The sequence below is a fragment of the Chenopodium album genome, chromosome 8, assembly GCF_948465745.1.
Source record: "Chenopodium album chromosome 8, dcCheAlbu1.1, whole genome shotgun sequence".
Lineage (NCBI taxonomy): Eukaryota > Viridiplantae > Streptophyta > Magnoliopsida > Caryophyllales > Amaranthaceae > Chenopodium > Chenopodium album.
In genome coordinates, this window is record NC_137841.1 from 73,670,956 (window position 1) to 73,693,994 (window position 23,039).

Genomic DNA, 23,039 nt, shown 5'->3' on the forward strand with positions numbered 1-23,039 from the left:
GCAGAGTTTGTAACAGGTTGGGTTAATTCGAGTCGGGTTAGGAACTGGTCGAGTTGAATGCGAGCCAGATTAGTAACAAGTCGGGTTAAATACGAGTTTTGATGAGTTAAAACGGGTTTGGGTCAATTTCGGTTCAAGTCGGTTTCGGTGCAAGTTAATTAAATTGGCCATTGTAAACTGGTAAACCGGTGCAAGTTGTAAACCGGTAAATTGGTCATTTAAAGGCAAATTGGATGATTCAACCCACCCAATTGGACTCCTGGAGGGTATTAGGGACCATGATAAACATTTCGGCAATTTTTATTCTGGGCGAAAAAAAGTCAAAATTTTCCAAAATTGAAGGCTAATGTCCACGCTTTTTAAGAAATTTCGGAGGTTTCGAGGCCCGGTGTCGCAAAGTCTTGATATTTTAGGGAATACATCTAGGAGTCACATAATGCCGATTTGAAACATATATGATCATTATATGTTGTCATAGATGTTCTTGGTAGGCTTGAGTTAATGAAATCGGTGCAAGTTGTAAACCGATAAATTGGCCGTTTAAAGACAAATTGGATGGTTTCACCCACTCAATTGGAATCCCGAGGGTATTAGGGATCATGATAAACATTTCGGCAATTTTTATTTTCGGACGATAAAATGTCAAAAAAATATCAAAATTAAAGGCTAAGATCCACGCTTTTTGAGAAATTTAGGAGATTTCGAGGACTGGTGTCGAAAAGCCTTGAAATTTTAGGGGATACATCTCGGGGTCATAAAATGCCGTTTGGAACCATTTATGATCATTATATGTTGTCATAAATGTTCGTGGTAGGCTTGATTTAATGAAATCAGTGCAAGTTGTAAACCGGTAAATTGGTCGTTTAAAGGCAAATAGGTTGGATACACCCACCCAATTGGACCCCCGGAGGATATTAGGGATCATGGTAAAAATTTCGGCATTTTTATTTCTGGGTGAAATAAAGTCAAAAAATTCCAAAATTGAAGTTTATATCCACGATTTTTGAGAAATTTGGGAGGTTTCGGCCTTTCGGGGCCCTGGTGTAGAAAAATCTTGTAATTTTAGAGAATACATTTCGGGGTCATGTAATGACGTTTGGAACCATATATGATCATTATTTGTTGTCATAAATGTTTGTGGTAGGCTTGAGTTAATGAAATTGGTGCAAGTTGTAAACCGGTAAATCGACTGTTTAAAGGAAAAATGGATAGTTGTACCCAGCCAGGTGGACTCTCGAAGGGTATTAGGGACCATTGTAAACATTATGGCAATTTTTAATTCCGTGCGAAAAAAAGTCTAAAAATTCAAAAATTGAAGTCTAATACTCACGCATTTTGCGAAATTTTGGAGGTTTCGAGGCCCGGTGTCAGAAAGTCTTCAAATTCCAGGGGATACATCTCGGGGTCATATAATCCGATTAGAACCATATATGATCATTATATGTTGTCATAAATGTTCGTGGTAGACTTGATTTAATGAAATCAGCGTAAGTTATAAACTGGTAAATTGGTCGTTTAAAGGCAATTAGATAGTTTCATCCACCCTATTGAACTACCGCAGGGTATTAGGGACCAATGTAAACATTTCGACAATTTTTATTTCCGGGCGAAAAAAAATTCAAAAATTGAAAGCTAATATCCACGCTTTTTGAGAAATTTTGGAGTCTTCGAGGCCCTGGTGTCTAAAAGTCTTGAAATTAGAGGGAATACATCTCAGGGTCATATAATGTCGTTTGAAACCATATATGATCATTATTTATTGTCATAAATGTTCGTGATAGGCTTGAGTTAATGAAAAATCGATGCAAGTTGTAAACCGGTAAATTGGTTGTTTAAAGAGAAATTGGATGGTTTCACCCACCTAATTGGACTCCCGAAGGGTATTAGGGACCATAGTAGATATTTCGGCATTTTTTATTTCCAAGCGAAAAAAGTCAAAAAATTCCAAAATTAAAGGCTAATATCCACGTCTTCCGAGAAATTTCGTAGGTTTCGGGGCCCGATGTCGAAAAAAAAGATATTTTATAAGGATACATCTCGAGGTCATATAACGCTGTTTGGAATCATAAATAATCATTATATGTTGTTATAAATTTTCGTTAAGGGCTTGAGTTGATGAAATCGATGCAAAGTGTAAAATGGTAAATTGGTCGTTTAAAGACAAATTAGACGGTTCCACCCAACCAATTGGACTTCCGGAGGTATTAGGGACCATGGTAAATATTTCGGCAATTTTTATTTTTGGGCGCAAAAAAGTCAAAAAATTCCAAAATTAAAGGCAATATATACGCTTTTTGAGAAGTTATGGAGGTTTCAGGGCCCGGTGTCTAAAAGCCTTGAAATTTTATGTGATACACCTAGCGGTTATATAATGCCGTTTGGAACAATATATGATCATTATATGTTGTCATAAATGTTCGTGGTAGACTTGATTTAATGAAATCGGTGCAAGTGTAAACCGGTAAATTGGCCGTTTAAAGATGAATTGGATGGTTCTACCCATCCAAATGGACTCCCGGAGGGTATTAAGGACCATGGTAAACATTTCGGCGATTTTTATTTTCGGGCGTAAAAAAGTCAAAAAATTCCAAAATTGAAGACTAATATCCACGCTTTTTGATAAATTTTTGAGGTTTCGGGGTCCGGTTTCGAATAGTCTTGAGTTTTTAGGGGATACATCTCGGGGTCATTTAATGCCATTTGGAACTATACATGATCATTATATGTTGTCATAAATATTCGTGGTAGGCTTGAGTTGATGAAATCGATGAAGTTGTAAACTGGTAAATTGGTCATTTAAAGGCAAATTGGATGGTTCCACCCACCCAATTGGACTCCTGAAGGGTATAAGGGACCATTGTAAACATTACGACAATTTTTATTTCCGGGCGCAAAAAAGTCAATAAATTCCAAAATTAAAGGCTAATATCCACGCTTTTTGAGAAATTTTAGAGATTTCGAGGCCCAGTGTCAAATAGCCTTGAAAATTTAGGATTAATTCTCGGGGTCATATAATGCCGTTTGGAACCATATATGCTCATTATATGTTGTCATAAATGTTTGTGGTAAGCTTGATTGAATGAAATAGGTGCAAGTTATTAACCGGTAAATTAGCCGTTTAAAGACGAATTGGATGGTTCCACCCATCCTATTGGACTCCCGGAGGGTATTAGGGACCATGGATAACATTTCTGCAATTTTTATTTTCGGGCAAAAAAAAAGTCAAAAAATTCCAAAATTGAAGACTAATATCCACGCTTTTTGATAATTTTTGGAGGTTTTGGGGCCCGGTGTCGAAAAGTCTTGAGGATTTTGGGGATACATTTCGGGGTCATATAATGTTGTTTGGAACTATTTATGATTATTATATGTTGTAATAAATGTTCGTGGTGGGCTTGATTTTAATGAAATCGGTGCAAGTTGTAAACCGGTAAATTGACCGTTTAAAGGCAAATTGGATGGATACACCCACCCACTTGATATCCAGAGAATATTAGGGAACATGGTAAAAATTTCGGCAATTTTTATTTCCAGGCGAAAAAAATCAAAGAAATCCAAAATTAAAGACTTATATACATGTTGTTTGGAATTTTTTGGATGTTTCGGGGCATTGTCGAAAAGCTTTAAGATTTTAGGGAATACATCTTGGGGTCATATAATGCCGTTTGGAACCATATATGATCATTATATGCTGTCATAAATGTTCGTGGTAGGCTTGAGTTAATGAAATCGGTGCAAGTTGTAAATCGGTAAATTGGCCGTTTAAAGGCAAATGGGATGGTTCCACCCACCCAAATCGGGGTTGGGTCACCTTTTTTTGGGTTCAGATGATTCGGTTAATTATCGAATTTGAGTCGGTATTTCGGGTCAAATCAACTTTTAACCGTTGTAATCAGAAATTCAGGATCATGTGTTTTTTTTTTCCAAGTTAGATCAGTCGAGTTAATTAATTTTTAACACCTCTACCCCAACTATTTGGGGTTGTATAATTATACGAGCATGGGTTTAAATAAAATAAGAATTATAGCTTAAATAAGTGTTATGTTCAATTTACAACTAATAAAGGGTTTAATAACTTTATACTTGTATATGCTTAAATAACTGAAAATTAAGGGAATAAAACAAGACACAATAATAATGTAGTTAGAACACAAACAAAGAAAATACTAGATTTCTTAAAAATCTATACGGTAACATTTCCATATCTATGTCTAAAATGCACATTTGGATAAAATTTCAATATTACTCACTTTATTTGAAGTACATTAAGTTTTTCATAATTTTTGTATGCGACTTGCTGCACCGTGCAACAGAGGTTACTTGAGTTTCTCGGTTAGGGGTTGCTTGATGAGTTTCTCGATCATGGTTTACTCGAGGATCTCAGTCAAGGGTTACTCGAGTTTCTCGATCAAGCGTTACTCGAGTTTCCGGGATTACTCGAGTTTCTCGGTCAAGGGTTACTCGAATTGCTAGGATTACTCAAGTTTCTTCGTCAAGCGTTACTTAAGTTAATCCTGACCGAATAACCCCTCAATGAATAACCTCTAACCGAGTAACCCCTGACTGAACCCTCAAGTAACCTCTAACCGAGTAACTCCTGACCAAACTCCTTAAGTAACCCATGACCGAATTACTCGAGTAACCCCTGATTGAACTCTTTAAATAACCCTTGACCGATCTAATAACCCCTGATCGGGTAACTAAAGTAACCCTTGACCGTGTTTCTTGAGTAATCCCTGACTTAGTAACCCCTCGAGTAACTCTTGACCAAGTGAACCCCTTGATTAACCCCTGTCTGAACCCCCAAGTAACCCTTGACCGAGTAACTTGGGCAACCCCTAACTGAATAACTCCGGTAACTCCTGACAAAAAAACTCGAATAACTCCTGCCGCATGGTGTGGTATGCTGCACGAAAAAGTTGATGTAAGTTTTTTCTTTCAAAGAGAGTATAATAAGGTTTTCACTTTTTATGCAATAATTAAGCTTTTCATCGTTAGTCTATTAGATGCGAAAAAATTGTGGATAGGAAGTATTATATTTGGTAATAGCCATTGAAAAACATACACGTCAGCTAATAAACTTGGTGAGATGAAAATGATCCCAAGCAATAGCACTAGCATTACTTCCAGCAATTGAGGTTTATGTTTAACTAACAGTTTAACATCACTTTTTGGAATGAATGAACTGACATATACTTTTTAATTTATATTGTCTTGATGATGAGATTATCTCGGATTATCTTTTTCTTTTACGACCCTTAACCCTTTTTATGCAAAAATTAATAACATCCTAAAGCTATTTAGTGAACTCTAATTCATCCGTGAATTAGAGGGAGGAAGGGTAGTGAACCCCATCCCAAACCATAATCACAAGTTCAGAACTCCTCGTTTTTATAATTTACGCGTGTAGTGCGTTTTTCTTAACTTACTACCTCCGTTACAGGTTATGTGCAACGATTAGACATTTTTCCTCTCTGCTTTATGTCAAATCGTTGCACATAACCTGTAGTGAACCCCATCCCAAACCATAATCACAAGTATTTTGATTTGTTACAAATAAGAAAAACTTAGAAAAATAGGAGTAATAAATAAAAAATCAAATCATAAGTTTAGATTAAATAAGGATCCGTTTGATTCACCTAATTATTTTTCATTTAATTTAATTTGATCTCATTCAAACTCATTAGACCTAATGAGGAATTATTTTAGTTGCAAATTGAATTTAGGTAACCATAATTAACCCCTTGTCGGAATTAATCTGGACTTTAATAAATTTATAACTCTTATTTAAACTTATTTTTCAAGCGGTAATTCAAGGTAAAGTAAACAAAAGATGACCTTAAGGTATAGTAAATTATTCCAATATTTTAGTACAGAAAAAGTCAAAACAAATTGAATAGATCAATAACAGCCTTTCAACTCATTGACAATAAACATCAAAAGTGAAAAAGGAAATAGTAAAATAAAAAAGTGTTATCCCAGCCACCATTTCATGGCGTCTCTTAGCTTCCAGCCAGAATCAATGTATGCCTTAATAATTAATAAAATAGTTGTTAGCAATTGGCATTGGAGCCAAATACAAAACCGAAATCTTAAAACAAGTTTGAAAGGACAAAAAGTGAAAACCAATTTAATTTATTGGAGTAAATTAGGCAAATGTTTCTTTTCGCTGTCTTTGGTGTATGCACGCAAGTGATGCAACGAGCTGGATTTACTCTTTGGCGCTTCATCATAAATTTCTACTAAAATTACAAAGTTAACATAATTAAATGACCGATAAAGGGGACTGGGCTATAACTGTTACAAGTCTACAAGTTTAAGTAGGTTTCACTTTAAAATCATTCGTTGACAATGAAAGGGTTTACTGTTTGTGCTGAACTGATCTGAACTAAATTGAACGAAATTGAGCTGAACTAAATTGTTTATGAAATAAGAAAATTAGGAACTAAATTAAAATTAAGCTGAAGAGAACATGCCCTTAGTGTTACAAAGGGGGCACAATTTTTTATTTTCTTCAATGTAAGATATACATCTCAACTCTATAATTCTCTTCACTTTTATAACTTTTTTTAATGTGGGATAACAGTTTCACTCAAATGTGGGTTTGTTCACAAGCTCAACACTCCCCCTTACATGTAACTTAACCATAATACTAGCCTAAATCGATCACGTACAATTCACAACTCAACTCAATCTGAGCTCTGATACCATGACAAACAAGCCTATGTCACAACTGAATGAGTAATAAAGTATAAAACATCAGACTTTTAGTTGAATTGGTTCTTTAATAATGACCATTGTCCAAACATTCTACATATAAAACATATTCCCGAGCCCTAACCATCACCTTAATCTTTTGATTTAATTGATCATTCAATAATGACCATTGTCCAAAACATTCTATGGATTAATTTAATAATAATAATAAAATAATAGGGAAAAAAAAAAAAAAACAATTCACACTAGATAACGAAATCAAATTAGGCTAGACCATGCCAGAAAAGTTCAAACTAAAATGATTCATCAGGCCAAATTACCTTATATAAGATGAATTGAATACCAAAATATTTTAGGTAAGGTAAGGAGAACATAACCTAATTAATTTTACTTGTAATAAAAATACTAGCAGTAGCAAACCAGGCCACCAACATATCATTGAGTAAGTCGAAATGAAATTATTCTAAAAGTTGGAATTATCGCTACATTTATTTCTATTAGCTTTATTCTTAAAACATTTGAAAATGTGATCTCCATGTAATTAATTTAATTTAATTTCTTTCCCATAGCACTTCTATTGAGCCTTTAATCATATGACATTGAAAGCAAATAGTGTTAAGCACTACTCAAAATTGCTGCCATATACTGTAAAGATCTTAATGCTTACTCCTTTTTGCTGTCTAGGAATGATAATGACAATTTTGTGTATAATAATAATAATGTTAGTTGATGGTGTGCTTAATTATTGAGAATAATGCTAAATATATGATGAGTCATAAATCTATTTAACTAATATTTAAACCTAGTAAATATACATATATCCTGTTTTGCTAGATTAAGAGAGTTACATAAATTGTATAATATAGCCGCCATGCACTATGTTTATATTTGATCAAGACATGCATAACATGACAGCATCTTTAATTTATGCTACAACTCAATCCAATCAAAGGCAACAATCTAACAGAAAAAAGGATTGATTTCGGGAATGATTGTGTGCTAAGGTAGGTAAAAAGGACCTTATAAGGTAACACATAGTGAATGTAATTTCCATAATTGCTAGGATATAGGTAATGGTCCATAGACTATACGATGAATCTAGGATTGTGATGTTTATAATATTAGTAGTAGTTTCTCGATCTTATATAAAAGGTACGACATGCATGCACTATTTTTTTTTAGGTGAGGAAAAGATGAGTTTGTATACAATTTAAATGATTGTTCTCTTTTAGAGATTTATTTTGAGAAACAGTTCAAAGAGTCGGTTTAAGATTGTCATTAAGGGAAAAAAAATTACCAAGTGTAAAGTAAAAATAAATATAAGAACAAAAAAAGATGGAGAAAAAAATGAAATTTAATTAGAAGAACGAAAAAAGAAAAGTATGACTAATTATAGTATATAATTTCTACGCAAATATGTTTTTATATTCAACCAATAATTTAGCAAGGATTAAATATGATTATTGTACTCCTCAATACATTAAAAAATAAGAGGCATGATCTAAATCAGTAGATAAGATAAACTATTTAGAAATGCATATATGCATTTGTGCATGTACATTTGTACTCGTATCACGATAGAAAAAGTGATAGGAGAGTCATTAAGCTAAGTGAAGAATAATGAGTATGCTCCCTCTTAGCTTCAAGATGAAGAGGTCCATACTTATGAGTATTATTAAATACGTGAGACTTATATATAGTATAATTATTAGTAGTAGTTTTAATCAATAAACAAGATAATCAAGCACTTTTTGATGATGATTGCTAAGTAAGAAAAGCCCACAAATTGACCCTTGAATAAAGAAAAATATATATTGTACTAATTTCTAAAAGGGATATCATAAAATAAAATTTAAAAAATCCTAACTAACTATTAATAAACATTAATTCTTATACAAATCATACAATTAGTATGGTTATGCCGATTGTCATAAGCAGATAACCAATCATCATGTTGATTACGCAACTAATTTCCATTAAGCACTTAACACACTAAAACATATTCTAGTGGTACCTTTTTAAATGGGTTAATTGTATTTATTAAGCAAACCTACCTAATTGAGCAAATAGTGCAAGATTTTATTAGGGCTTTTTTAGCATAGAAAAGTTTATCAAAATGAATGTTGCCATCAAAAGAATAACAAAGAAATGTAGCCCATGAAGGAGACCTAAAAGAGGTTAACTTTTGAAATAAAGTAAGTATTGTCTAACCCTTAATTAATTTAGCTATTAGAAGAAAGATTAGCTTGATAAGCTTCTAAAATGAGCACTATAAAAGGCAATCTATGGTTGCACAAATTTAACAAAATTATTAAGAGAACATTTTTACTAAGAGTTAAAGCATCAAACAAACAAACACACACAAAAAAGGTGGATTTGAGTAAAAAGATTAAAAAAAGTTAATAGCAAAGTATAGTAACTAAAAACTGTGTAATTAAGGAGGAAAATGACAGGAGTTAGTACATCATGTGGAGCATGCAAATTTCTAAGGAGGAAATGTACAATTGAATGTGTTTTTGCACCTTATTTTAGCTATGATGAGGCAGTTGCTCATTTTGCAGCAGTTCACAAAGTATTTGGGGCAAGTAATGTTTCAAGGTTGCTTCTTCATCTCCCTGAACACTTTAGGGGTGAAGCTGCCTTGACAATTTCTTTCGAAGCTATCGCTCGAATGAGAGATCCTGTTTATGGTTGTGTTGCCTATATTCATGCCCTTCAACAAGAGGTTTGCTTCCTTATTTGGTTATATAAATCTTCTTTCATTAAACCTAGCTTCTAAAGAAATCTCATTATTACTACAAGCAATATGTAGGCAAATCATTGTAGATTAAATTGATATTTAGTGTGCTTCCACAAGTAATACAATAATGTTTTCCATCAAGTACCACAATATTTTTTCATCATAATATATTTTATGTTATCTGACCACTTAACTAACTTTACCTTTTTATTGTATATGAAATTTTACAATATTCTTATATATACCATTATATTTGAGGGTTTTAATAAGGATAGATCATATCAATGTGGTACTACTTAGTTAAAATATCCATGCATTGAGTAACATTTCCGATCCTAAAATTCTTATAAACATAACAAAAATAAGACAATTTATATAGAACGAACTAATTAAGCTAGCATGATGTATATACTAGTATCGTTATACAGATATTATCTTGATGATATGGTCGATCATGATATCGTGTATTGTGTATATATCTTTATTGAATCGCGATGAGAGGCTCATATTGTACAATCAATAAAACTGCAGGTAGCAAGTTTACAAGAGGAGATAGAAGTTATAGGCAACCAAATGGTGAATAGCATGAGCATTGGAATTACTAGTGATTGTGAAGGTTCTCAAGCAACCAACAACAATCTACTTACCTATGAAATCATCAATAATATACCAGAAGATTGGAATACTACTAGTACAAATTATCAAGTGGAACCAGTCATACATGTAGACAACAATAGATCATCATGCAGCACCCAAATGATGTTCAACAATCATATGATCAACTTATTACCAGGACAAAATAATCTTTTTGGTATTACTGGTACTGGATATGGATATGGGCCCCAAGAATGTCTTCTAGAAGGGTTAATTAACCTTGAAACTTTTGATAATTCTTCTCTTTTTGGCTGCTTATCTCATACTCCCTCGATCCAATAGTTATAATTATTTTTTTTTTGAATTTGAGTCATGCTAAATAGTTAAATTTTAGCTAGCTATCTGGTAGCGAAATGACCCGGTTATACACTTACTTTATCTACTACGGAGTAATCTTATATTAGATAAGGTAAGAATATATAATTGGGTGTTTCGCCTTCTTTTAGCTAACTAAAATTTAGTAGTAGTTGTTTTTTTTTTTTTTTGGAATACTGATCTCTATTCAACAATTTTTCAACCTATGTATCTACGTACCCTGGGAAAGGGAGTCCAGTTATATAGCGGAGTTGGTGTTTATAATGTAATTAGTTGCTAGTGTGTATAATAGTACAGTGCGTTTGCTTCATATTGATATTAGAAGATTCATTAGTCCCTTCTCTTCCACTTATATATGTTGCTACATTTTATTAGAATATATACATAATCGTACTATATATCTTTGGTATGCAAGTATATATTTAAGACGACGATCAAATTGATGAAATTCAGGTAATGAAATCATAATTAATGATTGCAAACAAGTGTCGCTCTACGAGTATTTGAAATGAAAGGTTATTATTAAACTAAAAAAAGACGAGTACACTTTATTCATCAAAAGAAAGGCAAACAAGAATAGTCTTCTCTTAAAACTAATTAAAGTAGACACTTATTCATATATATATAGTCGAAAGGATAAAATGTATGACAAAATCATTTCTAAAGCACAATTCTTTTCTTTCCTCTAAGAACACTGATTTAGATTTTGGGAGTTTGAATTATTTGTCAAGTTAAGGGTATCAATGACAAAGGGGTGCACAAAGTATGAACAAATAAATATCTTGGGAATGGGGCGCACCAAAACTGTTTCTGAGTTGGATGTCATCATATGTTCATATTAATATGATATTATCATAAACATGTTCATTAAGAATATTAGTACAAAAGCCCAATGCATCTTTCTAAGTAAGACAAACTTAACAACGATTATTAACGGGCCCTGATAATCCTAGTCTCATTGAGGCTAACAAAGTTAAAGAAAATTTTTCTTCTTTGAAATTATCGAAAAGAAAATTGTTGTTGACAAAAACCTTGGATGTTACATCTTTTCGTGCAATACCAATTAACCTACTCCGTTTTAAAGTTTTTAGTTCCTTGAAATACCAATTACTCTACATATGATTATGTTAAGATTTGTAAACTATGTTAGATGATAACATTGACATTTCATGTAATTGACTAATTTCCCTAACTTGTTTATTGATAAGACGTTTCTAGAGAGGTTTTAATTTAATACAGTAAATAAAAGGGGTTAACTATTGTATTAGTGTTTGAATATGTGACTTGCACTAATCACAAATCTTAATATCCAATTAATTGAAGTAATCTAGCACTCATTACCAAGGCCTGCATGCCAGTACCTTCCACTGCCATCAGCCCATCACTAACCTAGCTAACAGTGGTTAAATTTAGAAAGCCTAAAAGCATCCAACCATACCTTCTTCGAGCGGAAGCGGAAAGGTTGTCCACCTGCCATGGCTGGCGGGCAACAACACTGGGAAGTTGGACAATCGTCAAAAGTCGAAACAATTGCAAAAGTGGACAATGGTAGCTAGTAGCAGTAATGGAGCTGCTAGAAGCTGGATTCTTCCTTGTATAATAACATGAAGCTAAATTCACTTCCTTGATTCCTTTCCTCTTATTTCAGTTACCTAATTATTCCTTTCTTCTATCTATATGCAACTCAAGCCATTTTTTGTCTGAGAGAAGCTAGGGCAAGTACCGTGTACGACTGTACGTACCTCGTGGAGATGTTGCTGCAACTTCAATCCTGTCAATTTTTTGGTACAAAAAGAGAACTAAGGATGACCAAGATAACTACCATTCTCCTTATTCTTAACTTCAAATTCAATTTTCACTAGACAAAAGACACTACCTTTAATATTATCCTTTGTAATATCCATACTTTTTCCTAAATACAATCACTTGAATCTTAGAAGCCCTTTCATTAATTAATGTGTTCCATATTCTAACAATCAACAAAATGTAAACAAGGTAAGTTCCTGATCAGAACTAACTACAACAGCATTTCATAAAACCATTTCATTTCATCACGGGGCGATTGGATACTACTCCAGAACCCTAATACAGCTATGACAATTAAGAATGCTTAACTTGGACTTTAAATCTGCTAATCTCATCCTTAAATACATATAGCGACGAGCACTAAAAGTTTCAACTAGTTTGGAACTTATTTGATTGCAGAAGTTCAGTACATATAACTTGCAACATGCATACAAGTAGTCACCCAAACATAGAGTTCTAGCTTCATCTCCAGACTCTCTCCACTAAAAACACACACACACAAAAATCTTCTTTCATGATCTCATGCATATAATTTAAAACTTTAATAAAGTATATTGCAATTTATACGGTTCAATAACATTTATTTAATCCATGATCATCCTCTTCATGTACAAGATTAGAAGCTAAGAGGGGGGGATAGGCCGGGTAAGTTAGTCTTCTATCATCATACCAAAGGCCTTCAACCTAATCAACATCAACCTTAGTTTCCGGTATCTCCCATAGAATACAGTAAAGTATTACGATTTTTTTTTTCTGTAAACCTTAAAACTCTTTTTACTACAACAGTACTACCGAAGTTGAATGATACCCTCTTTAAGAAAAGGAATTGATGTAACTTAATTCTAGAACCACACTCACTAGTGACTGATGAGACATCACAATTAACAACATTGAAAGATGCTTTGACAAATATAGCAAATAACACAGTGGCAGAACAAAAATTAACAATTGAAGATGGAATAAATTGATGATGTGAAACATCAATTGTCTCCTCAATCTCATGAACAACTATTGAATGCTGAATTATACTGCATAATATACTCGTATCGAGTAGGATTGGAAAGAATAAACATTAATTACCATGATAACATTCTATGTATTCATCTTGGTAGCTTGATTAAGATGCAAACTAGATCAGTAGATATCAATATCCACAACAAAGCTAGCAAACATTTCAACTGAACAACGAAGACTTAAACAACAAACTAATTAATCAATCTCATAGAACTATGAAAAAACTGTTAATATCACAAAGATCATCAAACTGCGTTCTCTAACATACACCTAATTAATTATCAACCCGCTAGGCGCTAGCAGTTGCTACCATTAAAAGGATAAAAAGAAGTCCTAATCTGCTAATTTGCCACTGAAATCCTAGCTAATTCTTACAAGAGCTAACCACAAATTTAAGCATGCACTCCTAATTCTTTTGACAAAATGTTGTTAGTCCACCCCAAAGCTAACAATATCAACCACAAAATTCAAAATTTCTCGCCCTTTATAATTCCCCCGTTAATAAGAAGGGGGAGGGCGAGGAGGAGGACCCCAAAACATATCATGAGGCATCTGACCATTCGGCAGCAAATTAGGAGGCATATTAAATATAGGCATTGGCATTGAAGACGTACTTTGATCACCTGCCGGGGCTGGGGCTGGGGCTGCGGCTGCTGCAGCTGCACCCCCTCCTGCTACCAACCCACTTCCACTCCCATGTGACTGCTGTGATGCTGACCCGCCACCGCTTGCAGCCCCCACTTGCTGAATTGCTTCGGGCTGTGCTCCTCCCACCTCCCCACTGTTACCCTCAGGTCCTGCAGCATTGGACTCCTGATCTTCAACCGGGAGCCGTTCATATGTAGCATTGCTGAAAGTAGCAGCAATAACCAACACAGGACCTGATGCCACAAGAGGCCCAACAACACCACCCCCAACAACCTGCCCTTGGCCACCAGCCAAGTAAACCGTCAACCCGGTCGCTCCAGGAGGTGATGGGGACGGGAGAAACGCCCCCGAAAGAGAAAGAATCTCAAACCGTCCATGAAGTGTAACAACACCACCCGGAGCAGCCGGTTGGCGTAGCGTCACATTGGTAACAATCCCACTCCCGCTCAGCACCGACACACCCCGGTGTCGGCGCTGAGCAAAATTAGCCAAACTATCAGCAATATCAGCACCAGTACTAATCTCCAAAACATGACTCCTCAAAGCATTAGGACTCTCTTTGGTAATAACAATTGGAGGTTTAGGCTTATTCTTAGACCCTGGTGGTCTACCTCTAGGCCTCCTACCACTACTACCACCACTATTCCCACCACTCCCAAATTCAACCATTTCAAACCCGCCTCCGCCACCGCCACCACTGCTAAGATTATGATTATCCTCAGAATCCTGATTATTCTCCCGGCTATCGTCCGAATCCGGGTTCGGGTTTCCATTGTTACCATTAACATTATCCGGGTTAGGGTGTTCAGACTTGGATTGATCAGAGGACATGTGTTCAACTCCCCTCATAGCTACATTACCAGCCCACCATCTGTTTGCCATTTTTTTTTTTGTTTTTGCTGGTAATAAAATCAACAAACCCACACCAATATTACACCAAACAAAATATACAGTGTTTATCCTAATTTAATTTTTTGTTTTTCTAATGTCTTTTCTTTTGAAATTCTTACCAAACAAAAAAGAAAACAAATTTGACAAGGGTAATAGACTTGTAAATGGTCAAGAAAAGTGGAGCCAACTTTTGTTTATTTGGTGAATTGGGTTTTGTCAAAGGCATAAAAAAGCTGTAAGTTGTTACTTGTTAGTTGAGAATGCATTGAATTGAAATTTGATTCCCGAAAACCCTCTTATTTTCTCTCTCTTACCTTGATTCTAGTGTTTTTGCTGCTTTTGAATCAAAATAGCGAAAGCAAAACAAGCAACTTCTACTTCAAATTTCAAATTCTTCATCCCTTATCTTCCAACTGAAAATTAAAAAAAAAATGCTAATTAAGATAAGAAATCATTAATAACAATAATAATCAACCAAAAAACAAAATGAAAAACAGGAATTAAACAAAACCCACCTCAGAAAATCTGAAACTCTGACATGCAAACTCAAGGGAGTCAAGAACAACTCCAAAGATGAAATCTTTCGAATGAGAGAGTCAAAAAACTCCTTTTTTTTCTATTTTTTTTTTTTTATATAATACTATAAAATTTGAAGGTGACCCACAAATTAAAAAAAAAATAAAAAAAATCTTTAATTTTATTTTTTAATTTCTTCTCCTTCAATCAATCTAAAATATTCTGTACCTTACCTTGTTCTTCTCTAAACTCTGAAGAAAATACAGAGAGAAAAGATAACTAAAGGCGGTTAGTGGGTACGGCTGAATTGCTGTTGTTGTGAAGAAGGAAAGAAAGGGCAAAAGCAAGAAGAGAGAGAGAGTAAAAGAAAGGGTTAATTTTAGGAAGTCCAAGAACGGAAGGATTCTAATGTTTTCTTGTTGTTGTTCTTGCCCTTTCTAGGTATGTGGGTGGGGTTTCTCCTCCCTTTAATTTTTAGGGTCTTATTCTTTGTCCTTGCAAATCTTGTTTTCCCTCCTTGTATTATGTGTTGTAACTACAAAGGACAATTTATTAAAGTTACTAGATTTTGTCCCTATGTAATTAATTTAGCCAGTCAAGATTGACCCGACTTGATTTACTTGACTCGTATTCAAAATTTTAAAATTGACTCTAACCGAATTGACCAAACTTAATGTTGTATTTTGGCTTAAGTTGATATATTTCTGATAATAGGGGGTCTCTTTAACACAGTCCATGTATTATGCTACCGATCTCCTAAAATAACATTAGTTGTATATGAGCAAAAATTTTAATTTCACTCAATCATAATTTGAAAATAATGTCCATTTATAGGTCCATTAATATAAAATTGGACTATATCAAATCATCAAGTCCTATCGACTCCGCCCATGATCAACTCTATGAATGCCACGGTACATTTCCCTTTAGGAACTTTGTTGTTCTTTTAAATGTTCCTGTTAATTCAGTGATTAACAAGTTTCCCGTAGGAAAAGCAAGTAGTATGGGGGGCCCATTAATCAGCCGGCGCAAGATAAGGATTTCCATCCCCAGGGCCCAGGGGTTCCAATATTGAAAACTGGGGAAATTCAATAGTTTCTAGTTTTCATATGTGCCCCTTTTTTTTTCTTAAAATGGTTTCTCTTTTCTTACCTCTTTTAAACTTCTTGTATCCAAGTTTCTACTACCTCCGTTACAAGTTATGTGCAACGATTTGACATAAAGCAGAGAGAAAAAATGTCTAATCGTTGCATATAACCTGATGGAGGTAATAAGTTTATTGTAAGATTTAACTTTAATCTCATAAACCAAATTTAATAAGATCTCACACGACAATTATTTAAGGTAAAAAGAACAAAGCCTGTTATAGACTGGGATCGGTTCAACTTCCAAAGCGAAGGGGAGGCCGGTGAGTTTGTAGTTCCAATTTCAAGGGGGAGCTAGCTAGCTGGACCGTGGAGGGATGGGGGGTGGGGTAATGTGCAACGTGCGCATGAGAGGAAGAAAGAACAAGTCCCGACAAGAAGATGCACAGTAATTAACATAAAAACCCTTGAATTTGAATTAGTAATAAGATGTAGTTTGAACAAAGTGAAGCAATAGGCAACCAAAATAGCACCGCATGTATAAGAGCACCTAGAAAGTTACAATTAAGCAGCAGCAGCAGCCCTTGTTTACTATACAGATACACATTGGATTTGTGGAGTATTGGTATGGGTGTAGCAGAAGCTAGCAGAGTAGAGGAACCCACCAGAAATTGAAGTAGGAACCAGCTTTGCGCAAAGTATGTATTGCGGCTCCCAAGGCCACCTCCCCTCACATCCATTCTCCTTCTCTTCCTTTTCCCCACTATTCCATCTACTTGGATTTTTATTCCAGGAGTTTTTCATCATCTTTTATTATTAATAATTTTAATTGTGTTCAATCTTATTATATTACTACCTTGTGTTAATTGTGGCTTTTTCCTGCTCTTTACTTATATTCTTTCATTAATAATTTATTCATCTTGCATTCTTGTTTTTTTTTTTTATTTATTATTATTATTTTACATAATATACTAAGGGTCTGTTCATATTTATTGAACCGAACTGAATATTTTATGAGCGAAAAAAATTGAGAACTGAACTGAAGTGAAATTAAGATGAAGTGAACAAGCATAAGTATAATTTATTCAACTTGCTCTTTTTTTAGTTTGAAACATTTAATTACTTTGTATAATCGATTTAATTTAAGGCATGTTATGAACTTTCTATGAGAGCCCCAAGGGATGATGGATTGATGGTGCATGAGTAGTTAGTTGTGTTACTAACTAATACGGAGTATAAAGTATTAAAAATTTATATCGTTTCTCTTTTTTTTTTTTATTGCACCCTAAGAAGTTTTACACTAATTATCTAATTTTCTTTTGTAATTTACATATTAAGAAAAAATAGACATGTGACATTAAATCTAATTAGATTTGTCTCAAAATCTACTTTTCAAGTATTAATTTATTACATAATATAACTTTTTATAAAAGTATAATTAAAGATATTAATAGCCAAAGTAATACATTGATAAGCGTGACATCACTCATGATGTAATGAAAAAAAAGATTGGGGAAGTTTATTAAATATACTTGTACTTCATAATATAGAAAGATTGTTATATATACTTTCGGGTGTACCGTACACCCAATGACCCAACTGGGCCTGTTCTCTTACGTTGAAATTCAGTTCAGTTTAGTTCAATTCAGCTCAGTTCAGTTCAGTTCAGCTCCTAATTTCCTTCTCTTATAAAATATTCAGTTCAGTTCAGCTCAGCTCCTAATTTCCTTCTCTTATAAAATATTCATTTCAGCTCAGTTCAATTCAGCTCAATTCAGTTCAGTTCAGTTCAGTCCAGTCAATGAGAACAGACCCTTAGTTTTGCTGTTCATTTGATGATTAAATGAAAAACAATTATCAAAATGAGAACAAAATACTTATGAATATATTGTCCAACCGAGTATATATAACAAATTTCACATAATATATATGTAATTGAAGTATTTTCAATATCTTAATAGGATCCCACGCACATAATTGGTAATTAAATTCATCTCTTGTTACGCTAGATTGCTAGGGTAATCTACAACATTATTTTTAAGATAGTCATATGCTCATCTTAATCTTAATCATTTAGAGACATTAATAAGCCTTTTATAATTTCAAATCAACTTTTATATCCTAGAAAAACACTTAATTTTTTTAAAATTTATTTGAAACTATGTACTCCGTATTATACTATGTACATCTTCAAACTTAGATATTGTTTTCAAAACCCAAAAGTACAAAGCACGAGATAATTTCAATGAACCCCGAGAGGCCATGTTGATAGTTGAAGAATCGTGAGGATCTTGACTTTTTGAGGGTTGAGATCTGATCATGGTCCGCATTGTTAAAAAAAAAAAAAAACAAAAAAATCTTAAAAATCAATCCAATCCATTTATCCAATAATCCGAAACATCTTAAAAAAAAAAAAAAAAAAAAAAAAAAAAAAAAATCCAAATGATGTAGCGCAAGTAACAGAGAAAGCTTGCCTCAAAAAAAAAAAAAAAAAAAAAAAAAAAGTAACAGAGAAAGCCAGAAAGGTGTGGACTTGCTTATTGACAACAGCAATGGCAGCACTGAATGTCTCCTTCACTCTCAAATTCCCACCTAAATCTTCTCTCTCTCCTCCTAAACCTCATCTCACCTCTTCTCTCTCTTCCCCACTTCATCCTCCTCCTCACAATGTAAGACATTTTTCTTTCCCAATTATCAAACATTTTCAATTTTTCCACCCTAATTTTGCTTGTTCTTCTCTAACTTTTCTGGGTTTCATTGATTAACAGGAGCTTCAAAAATTACAAGCATCAACTAATAACAAAATTGGGTTTTTATTACCAATTCTGGAAAACCCAATTGCTTCTGCAAGTTTTGCTCTTCTTCTCTCTGCTTCAATCTGCTTCTCTGACCCTGCTCTTGCATTCAAGGTATCTATTTTCTGCATTTTTCATCGTTCTTAGTATTTTATTTATTTTTAATTGTATAAATTATCTGAATTTATTATATGTTTGGGGAAATTAAAATAGGGTGGAGGGCCATATGGGCAAGGAGTAACAAGAGGTCAAGATTTATCTGGAAAGGATTTTAGTGGACAGACCTTAATCAAGCAAGACTTCAAAACGGTTCGTTTAATCCTTGCCATTTTTTTTTTCTGAGTGAATTTTGTTGTTGGTTTGATTATAAATTGTAATGGGTTTTCTGGGAATTGAATCTTGATGCAGTCAATTTTGCGAATGGCTAATTTTAAGGGAGCTAAATTGTTGGGTGCTAGCTTTTTTGATGCAGATTTAACAGGTGTATTTTTTTTTTTATCAACTTTATAACATGCTTGATTTTGTTGTATCTTGTATAGATGTTAATTGAAATCCTTAATTGCATAGTATAAGTAGAATGTGGCTGTTTCCTTGTTTTGATCAGAATGTGTTATTTGACAATGCTCTATAAATTATAATGGATCATCATAAAACCAAGAGCATATTAAGTTGCAATCATTGTTGGCAAGATGAGGAATATAAGGCCTTTTGGAGAAGCAGCTTGTGTAAATAGAATCATCATAAATGATAAAATCTACTAATCTAGAGCTTATTAAGTTGTAATCATTTAAAATGAAGAATTAAAGGGCTTTCAGAAGTAGAAACGATGTCAAATATTTATGATTTGTATATTGTGAATTTAGAATGTAGGATTTGGTAAAGTATACGATCTGTGAATTTAGAAGGTAGGATTTGGTGAAGTGTTCCCTTAAGAAATTGCTGGGTAGAATATGTTAACATGGAGTGTATATAGAGCGAGTTACTAAACTTGGGTGAATGTGGAGGAAAATTCAATATGCAAAAGATTGCAAACTACTCCGTTGTGACGATGTTCTTGGACTCTTTTAATGTATATGGGATTACTAATTAGGTCAAGATATAACCATACAAGAGTGAAGATAATGTGTATGAATAGTTAGGGTGTTAGTTGGCTGAAGTTTGGGGGAATTTTAAAGGCACATGGTATGCAAGACATAATATGAAGAGCCTGAACTTTTCTTTGATAGCAATAAGCATCCTTGGATTGCCCACTGAATCTATTCTATTTGATACGATGGAGTTCATAGAGTTGCTCGTGTCCTCTTCTCTATCACAATGCTACATAGCTTCTATGTTTGCTTTCTACTGTAAATGATTCCCATGAAGTATCTTTTTCCTGGCTTTCTGCTGGACATCCATATTCTTAGTGTGAATGTTATAATATTGGTTCTGTCTGGTGCTTTAGGGGCTGATCTTTCAGATGCCGATCTGAGAGGGGCAGACTTTTCTCTGGCAAATGTGACCAAGGTAAACCATCGCCTTAAATTCTTGTTAAAATGCCATAAAGACGTTTTTGTAATTGAGATACTACATCAATCAGACAAAGAAGCTTATGCATTTCCTAATAGTAGTACAATAGTTTTTGTTCTTATGACATGACTATTTTGTATTTTAACCTATGGTAAATGATAGTGATCTACAGCAATGCATACCAGATCCATTTCAATACTAGATAATGGCCTTTAACATAGTGGTGATGTAAGATGTTTTAAATACTTCATTTGTTCTTTTTTCAGGCAAATTTAACCAATGCTAACTTGGAAGGTGCTCTAACCACTGGAAATACATCATTTAGAGGATCAGTCATCACAGGAGCTGGTATATACACTTAATTCTTTCATTTTAGATGCAATTTTTTTTCTTCCGAAAAGATAGGCTAATTATAATCACCAAACAGATTTTACTGATGTGCCTTTGAGAGATGATCAACGAGAATATCTTTGCAAAGTTGCTGATGGGTAAGATAATCGTTTACCAATTTAGTAATTTGTACAATTTTCTTCATCTCGCTGTAGTTGAGAGTTGAGACCTTAAGAAGCCTGTCTTTATTTTTAGGGTAAATCCAACGACAGGAAATGACACAAAAGAAACACTATTTTGCAAATAGATTCCAGGTATGTTTACTTGTATATATTTTTGTATAGTATTGATTATACTCTATGGGCTAGTAACTAGCACTATGAAGTCAAAGAAACATTTGTATTTCAAGATTCAGAATGGTTAAACATTTCAAAGCATAGAATGCATTTTCATGGTGCATGAATTTACTTTATTAATAGTTTCATGGTTTCTTTCAGGATAAATCCTGTCAAATATGGATCATGTATGTTGAAGCTTGGGCATGCATTTTTTGAGATCAATGCTGATTTTTACATATAACTTCTGGAAGTGTCGATTATCTACTAGACGCAGGAAAAAGTTGCAAGGTATCAATGCTTATAAAAAATGTAATTGTATTGATTTAGAAGGGAAACAAGCTACTATCAGGAGCTCAGAAACTGTATTCTTGGACAGTATTATTACACTGTAAAGAATTTACTAAAAAGGGATAGAAAACCTATTTGAGAGTTTCGGCTCCTTTCCATATTACAATAATGGATCATTAATTCATAAAAAGAAAAAAAATGCTATTATTCGGTGGCGAAAGGCCGGAAGCTAATGGAGTAGCTGAGCTCAATTGTTCATGCCAGTGGCGTTCTTGACAGCTTCAGCAGCACCCCCTGCCTTGGCCATCATTTGTGAACCGGCCTGCATTAGAAATTGTTACTCGTTATTTTTTTGATAATTAAACTGATAATAATGGTCATTTAAAAACATAAGCATATGCAAAGCCAAACCTCTTGGACTGATTCCTTAGCAGACTGGAGCATGCCACCGGCTTGGCTGGTCTTCTCACTGGCGATGTCTGAAGCCTGGCTAGATTTTTCGCTGGCCATGTCTGATGCCTGGTTGGTCTTTTCCCCGGCCTTTTCTGACATCTGGCTGGTCTTTTCTCCGGCCTTTTCTGAGATCTGGCTGGTCTTTTCTGACATCTGGTTGCTCATTTCTCCGGCCTTCTCTGACATCTGGCTGGTCTTTTCCTGTAATTGGAGAAAGAAATTTTAAATCAGTTTTTTTTTTTTTTTACTTTTCCTGACTTTGTAATACCAGAACACCATTGAGGATTCAATTGCAAGAATGGTTTCGATTATCATGAACTAGGGAGACATTGTATGAATGAATGAATGAATGTAATGCAGTAAAATATTAACAGTATCTGATACTAGATATGCTTGAAATCTGATTTACAAGCTTATGATTTCAAGCGCGAGTGCCATCTGCATTAGAGGCACTCAAAGCTAAAGATAGATGGTTGGTCATGCAGTATCACCATGGAGGAAAACATTTTCAGACATGGAAGTGTGAAAAACATCTGAATGAATAAACGCGAAACATCATTGCAAAATTACCTCAGCCTGGGCCTTGGCCTCACCGGCGTTGAAGCTTGCGTTCTGGGAGTTACTCATGTTGGATATTGTTGATAGAAGTGTAGAAGGAAAGTGTGTATGCAGAAGATTAATGAGATAGAGAAGTATGTAATTGCTGATGTTAAAGAACAATTAACTTGCGCTATTTATAATGTTTGGAGATCAGCTTTCTACTTAACATGTGTTTTGCAATCCGGAATTTAATTTTAGCCACAATTATATTTTACCGCACAAATTCTGGAGATTTTGACTCATTCTGCTTTTCTCTACAATTTGTGGTTCGAACTTACTGCAAGAAATTGGAGGTGGCTTCGTTCAATTCAAAGTAACAGTCACAAATACCCTGATATAA

The 23,039-nt window shown here is 34.1% G+C and overlaps 4 protein-coding genes across 4 annotated transcripts; 2 read left to right on the forward strand and 2 right to left on the reverse strand.

Moving 5' to 3' along the window:
- Positions 1-9,163: 9,163 nt before the first annotated feature.
- LOC145555493 (LOB domain-containing protein 33-like) lies at positions 9,164-10,393 on the forward strand. Its single transcript, XM_081617230.1, has 2 exons — positions 9,164-9,442; positions 9,989-10,393. The coding sequence occupies exons 1-2, from the start codon at positions 9,164-9,166 to the stop codon at positions 10,391-10,393; spliced, it is 684 nt and encodes a 227-aa protein (XP_081473356.1).
- Positions 10,394-13,425: 3,032 nt separating this feature from the next.
- On the reverse strand, positions 13,426-15,827 carry LOC145556623 (AT-hook motif nuclear-localized protein 15-like). Its single transcript, XM_081618274.1, has 2 exons — positions 15,301-15,827; positions 13,426-15,198 (listed from the first exon to the last, which is right to left on the reverse strand). Exon 2 carries the CDS (start codon positions 14,774-14,776, stop codon positions 13,745-13,747), a length of 1,032 nt encoding a protein of 343 aa, XP_081474400.1. The 5' UTR covers positions 14,777-15,198; positions 15,301-15,827; the 3' UTR covers positions 13,426-13,744.
- Positions 15,828-18,849: 3,022 nt separating this feature from the next.
- Positions 18,850-21,787, forward strand: LOC145642361 (thylakoid lumenal 15 kDa protein 1, chloroplastic-like). Its single transcript, XM_081693512.1, has 9 exons — positions 18,850-19,055; positions 19,155-19,295; positions 19,395-19,490; positions 19,590-19,662; positions 20,626-20,687; positions 20,957-21,038; positions 21,118-21,178; positions 21,276-21,334; positions 21,518-21,787. Exons 1-8 carry the CDS (start codon positions 18,939-18,941, stop codon positions 21,325-21,327), a joined length of 684 nt encoding a protein of 227 aa, XP_081549638.1. The 5' UTR covers positions 18,850-18,938; the 3' UTR covers positions 21,328-21,334; positions 21,518-21,787.
- A 58-nt stretch (positions 21,788-21,845) lies between these two features.
- LOC145642362 (uncharacterized) lies at positions 21,846-22,786 on the reverse strand. Its single transcript, XM_081693514.1, has 3 exons — positions 22,670-22,786; positions 22,058-22,300; positions 21,846-21,968 (listed from the first exon to the last, which is right to left on the reverse strand). The coding sequence occupies exons 1-3, from the start codon at positions 22,724-22,726 to the stop codon at positions 21,894-21,896; spliced, it is 375 nt and encodes a 124-aa protein (XP_081549640.1). The 5' UTR covers positions 22,727-22,786; the 3' UTR covers positions 21,846-21,893.
- Positions 22,787-23,039: the final 253 nt, after the last annotated feature.